The sequence below is a fragment of the Haemorhous mexicanus genome, chromosome 1 (assembly GCF_027477595.1).
Source record: "Haemorhous mexicanus isolate bHaeMex1 chromosome 1, bHaeMex1.pri, whole genome shotgun sequence".
Lineage (NCBI taxonomy): Eukaryota > Metazoa > Chordata > Aves > Passeriformes > Fringillidae > Haemorhous > Haemorhous mexicanus.
In genome coordinates, this window is record NC_082341.1 from 25,726,451 (window position 1) to 25,739,249 (window position 12,799).

General features: G+C 36.7%; 1 protein-coding gene across 3 annotated transcripts in view; it reads right to left on the reverse strand.

The window, feature by feature from the left end:
• Window positions 1–12,799, reverse strand: part of COL28A1 (collagen type XXVIII alpha 1 chain) — a 70,435-nt gene that overhangs the window by 13,203 nt on the left and 44,433 nt on the right. For all 3 annotated transcript variants that reach the window (XM_059843645.1, XM_059843634.1, XM_059843624.1), the window contains 3 exons: window positions 10,343–10,414; window positions 8,813–8,881; window positions 2,010–2,078 (listed from right to left, as the gene is read on the reverse strand). In XM_059843645.1, the coding sequence (XP_059699628.1) occupies window positions 2,010–2,078; window positions 8,813–8,881; window positions 10,343–10,414 (210 nt within the window). The remainder of the gene's footprint in view (window positions 1–2,009; window positions 2,079–8,812; window positions 8,882–10,342; window positions 10,415–12,799) is intronic.

Consider the following 12,799-nt stretch of genomic DNA (forward strand, 5'->3'; position numbering starts at 1 on the left):
GAACAAATAATTTGAAAATAATCAAAGAATAAATTTACTCATGGCACGGAGTGATATTTTCCTCATTTTTCCCCACCTAGATGACAGCAGAAACCATATTTACAAAACAGCCTCATGCAGTCACAAAAGAGAGGCACAACAGCAGAGGCACAAAGGACCAGAGCTGTAAAACCTAGTGTAAGTAAATCTGCCAGGTATTTTAGCTAGTTCTTTGGCACTATGGGCATGTGCCAAGCCTCTGAGGTGCCACAGTCCCTAGGAGCAGCAGTCATTCAAAAAATCCTAAGTGGGAAGGGATAAGAGAAAAGCCAAAGCAGCATGTGCTGATTTGTATCAATACAGCCAAAGTCAGGCAGAGCCCTTGTGTTTGCCGGCAGGCTAATTTAACATTTCAAAGTGACCAAGTGAAGCATATCTTTCTGATTACATCAAAAGTAAATGTCTGATTTTCCTTTTTCTAAAAAATTATTTTTAATTGAAAAAACTTTCAAAATTTGATCAAGCTTCATAAAAATTTCTGTCAAACTCAGGTTGGACTTGTGATCACTGTCTTATAATAAATAATTACTGTGCTCCGGTACAGTAAGTGGAAATCATTCAATGGTATGTATATTACCTAGGTTTTGTATATGTTGAATATTTAGGCAGAAGTACAAGAAAACTTGGTCATCATGAAATATAAATTTATATCTCTAAATATTTAACTTCTAGATGTTAGTGATGTTTGAAAAGTCACCATTATCATCTCTGGGGACAAAAAGTTTGTCACAAGTTTTCACAAAATCTCTTGTATTTTTTCACAAAATCTTTTGCAAAAAATACTCTTCATATATATATATATGTATATACATATGCATATACACACATACATATATATACACATATATAAATGTATACATATATATATGCATATACATATGCATATATATATGGATCATCTCAACCACAAAGCCTTCTCTTTGCCCAGCTGAACAATCCCAGTTCTCTCAGCCTTTCCTCATAGGAGAGGGACTATATATATGTCCTCACTTTTGAAAACATAATACTGTTTCCCCACAGAGAACATATTTTTCCTTCTCACAGGCTTTGTGGAAAGAGCACATAGTGTCACACTAGGATTTTGACATCCACTCCAAACTTACTCTTTTCAAACAGGCTGTGTCAGTATGATTTAACAAAGTACTGAAATTGTTGCAGCTTTCAGAAAGCAAGGTAAAATCGGACCCATCCTGCAAAGTATTCATGCCCTGTTGTTTATTGCATATCTGGAGCTGGTAATAGCAATGTTTCTCCATTCAGATACTAGTTTATACAAAATGGCACTGGAGAGTTCTGTTACTCTCTGCTATTATGCAAAAAGTTACAAAGGTGTATCTTTAAACTATCAGAAAGTGGAAAAATATACACAGTGTTTCTCCTCATTGCCTGTGTAAAAATAATTGCTAGAGAAACCTGTAAAAAAGAAATCCAGGAAAGCACTGAATTTCTTTTCTTATCAGTATGTCTTTTTAAAATTATAAATCACTTAAGCAAAGGGAGAAAAAATTGCCCAGATGTTGCATGCTGGTTGCTTATAGAATTAGCTGTTTGTTTTCATATTTCTTTCCTAGTGGTTTTAACGACAAAATAAATTGGATTTAATTTGATTGAGCAAAAATTGTAAACATAAAATTCACATTTAATGTATTTTCCAGCACAAAATAATATCTTGGAAACAGGATAGATACAAACAGAAGAAATGAATCATTTTACTAGTCTGATAGCACTGTTCAATCTCCAGATGTAATCTCATAAAGTTTAGCTGCAAATGCAATTTTCATCCCATTAGTACTCTTCCTAATCCAGTTGGTAGTAGTGTATGGTTAGTGACCATGTTTACATGCTTGATTTCTCCTAAAGCTGCACCAATGTAAATCAATAACTGATGAAGATTGGTGTCTGAGAGATTAGGGTCTGGCTGCCAGCATCACAAAAGAGCACAAAAAAGTTCAACATGGCATCATACCAACCTTGGGACCCATGTGTCCCCATCCTGGAGGCCCCGGGGGCCCGAGATCACCTTTATATCCACGGTCTCCCTGAAAATAGTCACAGAAATGTCAGTCATCACCTAGCAAACGTTACATCTGCCATCCACTTATGAAGCAGTCAAACCACTGAGTTTAAAAATAAGCCAAACAAATGCTACATAAATAAATAGCTGCTTTATAGATAGGTATTAAAAAAAAAAAAAAAAGCCCAAAATACAGGCACCCACATCATTTAAGCCCTAGGTGAAAAACATTGTGTCCCTAGCAAATATCCATGTGATCAAAATCACCAACAGAGTTAGGACTCTACTTTGCAGGCTTATCAGTTACAAAAAAAAACCCAAAAAACCAAAAAAAAAAAACCCCACCAAAACCGGAAACAAAAACAACAACAACAAAAAAAGCAAGCAAACCCATTTGGAAACATCACTGTTTTCCCATCATATTTTGCAGGATGTGATCACATTAGCAGGATGGACAGGGAGCTTACTACTGGAACCATGATCATGATGCTCTTGACTGATACTGTACTTGTTCTGACACTAGAGAAATTCATCACTTCCAGAACTGTCAAATTTTGGCATTTATGTAAACTAAATGAATTTTAGTAGCATCAATATAGATTATAGCACCCTTTCTTTTTTTAAAAAAGCCCTAATATACATACATTTAGCTTGACTTCTGAAGGAAATAAGGCTTAAGTGATATACTGTGCCTTTGCTTCTGCTTGTCTGTGTTCATTCTCTTTTTTTCTTCCAGTGTATTTTGAACTCATCTGTTGATTTCAGCCAAATTGATCAGAAATGTACAGGCCTTCGCCATACTAACTTTCAAAATTTTGGTAATAGCTGGAGGCTAGGTAATGGAGACAACTTTTTGACATTGTCAATTAATGCTTTTACTGAAGAACAAAGAAAATCCAGAGAGGACTCATCCCTTAACCATCAGGCAGAGAAAAGGCAGCAGCCCTCTGGTGAGGAAAAAATGAGAGTAACAGAGAGCCTGGTGCTGCCCCTCATGCTGCAGAAAAACCCATCAAAGGAGGTGGGGAGTCAGAGGACATCAGTGATAAAGGGAATGCAAGGGACAGATGAGGCAGTTTTGTTTTGCTCAGACCATGATTGTTCCAGTGAGGGAATAGGTACACATTCAACACATGATTACTAGAAAAGTCCCATCCATTCCTTGAAAAGAAAAAAGTAGTCTATAACTAATAAGTTAGAGATGCAGAAAATTCTGATTTGTGTTTAGCTTGATATTCCTAAATCTATTCCTCTGCAGGCAAGTGCAAATAAAGAAATGCAGTGAGAGGCTGTTGATCATGAAATATATTAAAAAACAAAGCAGAAGAAATGGTATTTCTTGACAAAATTAAGAAGAAATCATTATACAAACTCTTAATTGTACTTATTTTTGCACTTGGAAAAGCTGTAGAAAGGGCTGTGCCTGCAGAGGGAGCATTCGATCTAGGACAGAGGTGCAAGTATAAATCACAAATCACAGATGTCACTTGAGTTGTGGTAGGTGAAATGAAACAACATATCAAACAGATTAAAAAGGAAAAAAAAGAAACCATAATCTTCTACTGATTTTCTTTACATTCTGGGAAGAATATGTGCAGTCATTATAGTGACTGCTTTTAGGTGCAATTCCCAAGGCTCAGCCTTTAGTTATGCAAACATACTAGGGCTGAAACTATGCTCAGGTATGAAGGATTTGGGGAGGTGGGAACTCTGATTACAAAGTCTAAGGCTCAGACTAAGTTTATAATGCTCTTCTTCCTGATGTAACAACTAGCTTTTGAATTTCTTTCCTGTTTCATCCAAAGCACTAGAGACTGGCCAGTTTGAGTCAGGACATAGGCATGGTATATGGATGCTCTTAGCTCTAAATTGATGAGTCAGGGTGATTGAGTAAAACTAAGTGCCATGTTCAGCTGGGAGGAAATTTTTCCCTCAGATGACCTAAGGCATTTTTATCAGACCTTCCTGGCCAATGCAAAGAGCCAAGACATTGGCAATGTATCCATCTTCCTATCTAGTACCTTCTATTATCAAAGGAATATTTATTTGTTCTCAGTGTCTCCACAACCCCAATACAATTTCAAGCTGCTTGTAGGCCAGCTCTTCATGAGGAGAAGTAGTGCAGAGCAGCCAAAGCTTTCCCTGTCCAAGCCTCCCTCTGAAATCTGCCAGAGATGTGCAAGCTAAGATATACAGATATTGCATTAAAAGGTACTTTTTTAGGAGACCCTGGAATACTCTGGCCTGTGAAACAGCCTGTGAGCTGCTGTAGTGAAAACTGAATGGGAGGTTACCAAACATAAATGATTCCTTATGGGCCAGTACCCAGTACACCTAAAACCTGCTCTTAGACCAACCCTGACCAAAACCAGCCCAAGGGTGACCTGAAGTCATCTGCCTCTTCCTCCCTTGGGTAACACAGTCTTCCACAGGGTCGTTGCAGGTGAAGGATTGAATTTTAGCCTCACATGCTTAGTTAATACCAGATGTCTCATTGAAAAGCTCTTTTGTAGAGCTTTATAGTAATCCTCCCAGTTTCTGTACTTCTTGTTAAAGAAAAAGACTTTTTTTTGCTTTATGAGTTGTGAAGTGGAGCAGTTCTTTTTCCTAAGGTGTCACACTAAACTGTCCTTCAGGGAATTCATTTCAAAAACGATTAATACTGTTCTTTGATGAGGTCTAATTTATTTCCTGTATTGTGCTTGTAGACAAACTTGACACCATCAGTAAAACAGTGAACTAGAAAAACACTGCTGAAGCAAGAAATAAAGAGCTGGGTCAAGACACTGTAAAGGGCAGGATTCCAATGTCTATTCTGTACCTTTTATTCAAGAAAAAAAAAAAAAAAAACATTAAATGGCCTAATGGTCAACTGAAAAGTAAATCTTGGATTTCCCAATATATATACCTCATTTACTGTGAAGGATGTGTGTTTGATAATGAAACGTAGAGCAGACACTGCAATACTCTCTTTAGTGAGAGTTAATGCATATAACAGTATCTGTAACAACAACATATTTTTTAAAAAAGGTATTACATCTCTACTTTCCACATTTTAGTTCAAATATGCGAGCCCCAAGCTGCAAAAGTTGTTTATATTGCAACTGGATCCATTCCAAATGTTCATGCACGAGCGACTTTGCTAAGGATTTCAATAATCTTTCTTTCTTCATTTCTAGTGCTGGGCTCTTGCTCTTCAATGTCTGTAACTCACCTCCTAGTTGGCAACAGTGCTTTTAAATCAATTTTTTATTATATTCTGACATTATGGGCTTCTGTTTTAATGCTACAGAACATAGGGTTCTGCCAAGACTGAATGCATCCCACATGTTTCAGTTTTGTTTTCATGTGAATTTGACCTCTGATACATAAAATTCCTGTCTAGCAGTGTGCACATATGTGAGCCATTTCTGAAAGCAGAGAGAACAGAGCTTTGATTCACATGAGTGGAACATTCCTATATAATGATCCTCAAAGGAATTTCAAATTAACTAGTGTGTAAATTTATGAGCCTCTTTTATCAAATAAATGTTCATTTTTTATATGTAGAGATTGTTGCTGCTCTTTTTTTTTTTTTGGGGGGGGGGGGGGGTGGTGGTTGTATAACAGGTAGCCAGTGCATTTACATTTCACTTGAAAAACAGATGATTTTCCATTTTAAGAACTAAGTTCTAGGGGAATTATTTCAATTCAAGTGAATTCTTTTTTCCTTGTGGCACCTTTGCTACCAAGATGTTATGCAAAAATTAAAAAATCAGACTGTAATATGGGCAAAAAATCAGGGAATGAGAAGAGATGTATATGTATTTAGTTTCTTTTTTTCCAGTGCACTCTTTACTATATCTGCTGTGGATAAAGAGAAGTAAATCAGATATGTTATATCTTGTTGGATAATGCTTGCTTTGGTGCACCACTCATACCCTGCAAAAGCTACAGCTGCTCACTCTGCATAGAACAACAAACATTTCATTCAACATGACTAACACTCCAATCTAAGGGCATCGTCAAAAAGTAGTCTACCTATTTTAAAATTAAAAAAAAAAAAATTTAACCAGATGTTTTTAACTCTGGAATTTTTAATTATCCCAACAGAGTGTTAGATAAGCATTACTCTGAGCAGACAGGTTTGGTGGGCAATATCACACTGTAACACAAATAAAACACGTAGATCCATGAAAAATTTTCATACAAAATTTGGTGTAAGCATGATTTGCCCTAATTGTGTTGTGTTACTTGCAAAGACAGCTACTCTGCAGGGTTCTGTTTTTCAGTAACTTGGACCTTAGATTCAAACTACCTAATTCTGACAATTTTTGTGACAATGGACATGACTTGATGGAAATAAGATACTTTTAGTTTATATGGCAAACCTGATCTGACCTGGAATTGTCAGGAAACACAAGAATAGTGAGAACTATTCATCAGTTTGGTTTTGCCTAAGGTAAGGATAAGAGAATCTATTACTAGACATTCAATTGTACTATTAGTAATATTAAATATAATGAAATTATTAGAAACTCACATCCTGGTCTCAGCTATTTCACCTTGGCTTAGTCAAGTCTGGGTCACGGTACCACAGGCCTTTTGTCAAATTTATTAATTTATAATTTCCACTAATACAACACAGATCCCATCCTCTCACAAAAAGATGCTACCAATAAACCCCCTTTACTAGCACCATGAATAGAATTCACTCCACACATCTTGAGGAATGGTGATACATTTTATGCTGTTCATGGTTGGAGAAGGGACCAACAAATAAGGATTTGATGTCTTTATAAAGGAATATGAACAGCTCTCTTCAACTAGCAATGATTAACATTACTTATAGCCAAGTCCATCAAGTCTGAATGTCAACCTGGCAGTAGCACAGTAACCTCATAACCACTGAACATCACCCAGTGCCAGATCCAGACACCTCTTAAATACTTCTAGGAATGGTAACTCCATCACCTCCCCAGGCAAACTATTCCAGTGCTTGACGACCCTACCAGTGAAAAACTTTTTTCTAATATCTAATCTGAATCTCCCTGTCTCAGCCTAAGGCCATATAACAGCTACCCTATGATTTAATTAAATATAGATGTCATTTTATTACAAGACTTAGAGTGATTTAAGAATAACTTCAAGACTAGATGCCATGTTCACCACTGCAAAAAGTGGGCATATTTACTTTTACTTTACACCTTTTACCCCTTCATCCCCAATGCATTTTCATGAGTCCATACTGTACTTCCATCATTCATGATCTAGGCTGGAACTTTTCTGATAATTATACAGCTGAAGAGTTTCTTGTCCCAGCAATTACACAAATTCATGGTTGTAAGAACAGAATGGACTTGTGACTCACTTTTGAACCTCTGATACAAAACAGGCACCATGATTTTTCTAAGTATATTTCTGTATAGCTGTATATTTGTGATACTTTTCAGAAACACAGCCACAAACACTGATTTTAAAATTTCTAGTTGTGAAAAATTTCACTGCAAGTATTTTAGTGGTTTCCTTTCACTTGAAAAAAGGAAATTATTTATTTCCATTTTGGATTTAACTAAAATTTATTTCTATTACTCCCCTCTATTCCCACTAAAGTTGTGATATACACTTCTGGACTTCATAATCCTTCAACCATGGCATCATAGTGGGAGACCATCTTTTTCGATAATGTGACTTTTCAATTCCTTTTGCAGAATGCATTTAGGAAGCAAGGAACAATTCAGATGTAATGATACCCCTAGACATCCTGAAGTCATAAGTTAAATCTTTATCAATATCTGCCTTGATAATTTCATACAAGATTCTAGGATTTTGATGAAACGTTCTTCTGTAGTATCAAGAATCATGTATTATAAGACTACATTATAGCAATCCTGATATTTCTATTGGGAAAGATAGTCTTATACAGAAAAATCTAATCAGTTTAGTCATTTTTTGTAAATTTATATTGAATAATATAACTGAAATCACTTTTAGTTCTTGCATTACTTGATGTGAAATGCCTTGTATTAAAAGGCATTAATTCAAAAGAGAAGCATAAAGCCAGGTTTCCCAGATCTCAATGCCATTTGGGACCATCCTGTGGTAATTCTAAAGTCAAGTTATTATAAGAATGAATGTCCTTCCATTTTTCCTTTATTGTGGATGTTTTTGAGAAGTTTTTGCAGTTTATTTTAAATGTAAATTCTCCTGTTCAGAGAACAGAAGTTGAAAGTTCCTTCTGTTTGGGAAAAAACTTGTTTGGGCAATATTTCTTTTCCTTCTTTCTGCAACAGGCTGCCTGTTTTTTATTTCACATATGCAATGAGGAAATCATTAATAAAACCACTCTGGGATATTTTAAAGCAATTTGTTGTATGATTCTAGTCTTAAGTCTCTTTTTCCAACTTTTTATAACATAACAATTACTATGTGACTTTTTAGGTGAGTTACATACTGCTTATAGTTTCATAAGACTTTAGCTATTTTGTGTCATATGGAAAAACCTGGACGAGTTTCAGTGTTGTACTTCAAATTCCTTTATCAGTGGCTTTGGATGTATGGAAAACCTGCAAATTTGTATCCAGTCTGAGGATAAAGTGAGAACTAGTTTCTGTCACATCAGAAAAGTCTATCACAAGCTTTTCTTCTAACAGAAACGAAAAGTGGGAGATGAGAATGCAGCATTTTGTCATATATTTGTTGTCCTTATCCAATGCATTTTTTGGAAGATGTCTACCTTGTTTACAAGTCAGGTGCATTGGTCTACCATTGGACAAATACCTTTGGCCCAGCATCTCCCACGCCTTTTGGTCCTTCTGGTCCTGCAGGGCCTACTGGTCCTGGAGGTCCCTGGTACAGCAGAGAAATAAAGCATGTCAGCAGTTGTCTTAAGGTACTTGTGTTTTTCAACAAAGAAGAGAATTTCTTCACATTTCTGATGTGTAGTGAGCAACAGCCATTCTCAGTCCCAGGAGGAAGCCTAAAAAGACTCAGATTGGTGGAAAAAAGTAAAACTCTTGACTTAAGAACTTTGTTCTCAGCTCAAGGAAAACAGTGAGAAAGCAGACATTGTTCCATGATTCATATGCTGCAAGCATTAGAAACTGAAATACCAGAGCTAACCCATCTAAATTTAAGGGTTAGGTAAGCCTAACATATTTGTGTGTACTTGTGTGCTCTCCTGAACTCCCTGCTCAATTGATCTGCCCCCTCAGCTGCCTTTCATACTGCTGGAGGCATTCCCAGGCTCCTTTTCAGCATTCATCGGGCAGATGGCTTTGACCCACCCCGCTACCTACTTAGCCACATAAATCTTGTCCATGTCTGACAGTGCTTTATTAAGTTGGCCTTTCCAGCTCATGGGGCACAGAATGGCAGGGGAAAGATGTTACCATGAGACAGCACAACAGAACCTTTGCACATTACACAACATGAAACATGTCAGGTACATGGCATTACACCAGGAGCTCTGAGTGAATGCCTCAGGTAATAATTCCAATCCCAAAGGACCTTCTCAGCATCAGTTTGAATGACAGGAAATTGGAGCTGAGTAGGAGCTTGGAAGCACTCATGTCCCACCTCAGTGCATTTGGGAGTGCTTGGGAGGGTTGTAGTTAGAAATAAAGCTGGGTTAGCCACATAAAGAAAATAGTGCTAGTGGAAGTTTGACATGTGGTGGTTGAAGGACGGCAACAGTATTTCTACTTTCTAGTGGAAAAGGGAGAGGCTGGTCAAACATGTCTATGTGGTTTTAAGTGACTGAAATTTAGGATGATGTGTCCTTGTAATAGAATGTGCTAGCTCACTCAGATATTAATTCCTTCTGAAGAATTCCATCAGAAAAGCGAGAGGTGAAAAATCTTCAAATTAGAGGATTTAACTGCCCAGTATGAAAAACAGCTGAAAATCCAAGGAACTGGAACAGCAAAATTTGGTCAAGCAGATGGTATTAGAAATCTTGATCAGAGAAGAGTAAAGAAAAGGGAGGCAGAAAAATAATTCAAAACAGTGATTATATTTAAACACGTATGAGCAGCCATAAAGATTTTTATGGAATTACATGGTATCCCTTTCAGGACAATGAAATGAGAACCATTTATATCCAGTTACAACTGCTTATGCAACTGGTACTGTACGTAGCAAAGGGCTTCAAAATACCCATGATACATTTAAATTAGCTAAAGGTTGATTAACTGCACTTAGGTACCTAAATCTAAGCAACTAAATATTGTGTTGTCACATAGTAATTTTGTTTTGTTTGTTTGGTTTGGTTTTTTTGAACACAAAGTACAGAATTAAAACTCTACTTACAGCTTCACCTTTGTCACCTTTATCAGCTTTTGGTCCTTCAGGTCCAGGTGGTCCAGGCAGTCCTGGGTGCCCCTAAACACAAAACAGGGAGTCAGAAATCATGCCACTACTGGACTATCACAGTGCAAAGAATATTAACAAATATGGAAGGAAGCTATTTAAATTTTTTTTGGAAATACAGAATAGCAGCTACCAGCTCTTAAAATTCATTCACAAAATTTGAAATTCACCAAAATCCACAGGAATTGATATTTTTATTGCTTTTTTTATTGTCGTTTCAATTGAATTAATTAAGATTTTAGAAGAATAAGATTTCTTATTAGGAAATTGCTAATTCCTGGATTTGTTGTTGCAGAGAGAAATTTCCAGAGCATTGACTTTGTATTCAGCCCATACAAAGTTAAATTTATTTTCAAAACCAAACTTTTTATCGGCTTAGGGGTAAGTCTGAGCAATAAGAACTGAATTCAGAATACTGAAACATGATATGTCAGCCTTAAGTTATATGGGCACATTTTGCATTTCCAAGTAATCACATTGGTTCTCTTGTACAGTAAAGCAAAAACTCATTCTATAAGGGAAAGTAGGAAAATAAAAAAATACAACAGTTACAAGAAAAAGAGCAGTCTAAAATGCTCTCTTATCAAGAGACAATCCCTCCTTCTGTTGACCCTTCCATTGACTCCCACTAAAGGTTTGTGCATCTGCAAAACCTCAATGCTTCCTTTCATGGCCAGACAAGAAGCAAATAGCAAACTTTTCCTCTTTCCTCACCCCAGTGAGAGTTTTCCTGACATTTTATGAGAAAATTAGATGAGCTTGAAATAGACTGTTCACAGAACCCAGGAAGAAAACATGCTGCTTTGAGGCATCTCTGAGGGTATGCTGCTGGTCTGTACTGTAGATGCTCAGGTGGCAGCACCAGCAATGGGAAATCCTCATGGATGTGTGTAGGTCCCACCTGCACCTCCCTCCCAAGCACAGTATGGATATTGTGGCTGTACAGAGAGAGCTGCACGCCCTTCACTCCGTCCCACAGAACCAAGACATGTTAATACATTCTACAACAGAGTGCTGTAGAGTGTTGTCAACAATTTGAGCGTTGGTAATGTTCATAGGTATAACATATCCTCAAGAATAATCACACAAAAATATACAAATATTTCCCTGTCTACTCCAGTAAAAGGAAATAACCAGGAAAATGAAACTACAAGGGACAGAAAACTGTTGCTTCATTGTGCATTGTGCCTGTAAAATTACAAAAATATAGTACTTCAAGAAATAAAGAAGACAGTCCAGTTAGCAGCTCAGACCTCAGCACCTGGTCTGTCTGAATACAATGTCCATGTCTGGACAACAAATCAGCTTGTATTTTAGTTGGATATACAACTAAAATAAACTTTTGGCCAAAATCTCCTGTCCCATGAATGTCTCTATCATAGACACAAATAATGTATTCTTACTAACCAATTTAGTCCTATCAGAAAAATAGAAGAGATGCTTTGGGTCTCCTAAAGTTATACCTCGTAGGTTTAGGCTAGCAGGTAGGTAAATGTAGAAAGACAAGGTAGACTCAATGTGCTGAGTAAGATGAAACCCTGAAATTACTTTAGATGAAATGTGGAGAGTGATCCAAGCATGCCTTATGCCTAAGGAAATTTTATATAGTAGGTCATTCCTGTATGAATCACATCCATTCTTGAATCCAACAGGACAGTTTCACTGAGGGACTTTAAACAGACACTGACTGTTGTATTGCACTAAATGGAAGTAACAGGGGTAGCTGACCACCAGATTCAAACTGTGTCAACTCTTGAAGATGTCTCTTCATGGCTCCTAATTTTCAAATGATGGAATTTTGGTCCACCTCTGTAAAAATTAATAAACCAGCATTCTTCTAGATCATAAATAGCTTTATAATGGAAAGTCAATTTCACCTTTTCCTGATTCTTAATATCGATAGATCTTAAACTGTGGATAAAATGAGAAATGTTTCAGAAATGATTGATAACATTGTTATTTAAGAAAGGAAAACATAAATCATGGGTTCATATCTGTTTTTACTTCTAATTTCACTACAGTAAAAAACAGCCAAACAGATGTTTTCATTTAATCCCAGCAGGCTGCTGTAAATACCAAATACATATGAACACATTCTCTTCTGTGAGAATTGGGATTTTGTCATGTGTCTGGGCTTGCTATTAGTAGCATAACAATAAATGCTATAAATCTACTTAGGTCAAATCTACGGCCAAATCTTATATAAGAAACAGTTCTCCAGTCCAGATTATTTTGTTCAGGCTTTTTAAACAGTCAAACAAGAGATGGCCTAGGAACAATTCTGGGATTACTGCTTCCCACAGTTTTGTGGTGTCTGTAAGAGAAAATCACAGTGACTCACTCTAAGTCAGTGTATTGGTAAGAGAGTAAATGCCCCTGATGCCACAGATAGTCTGC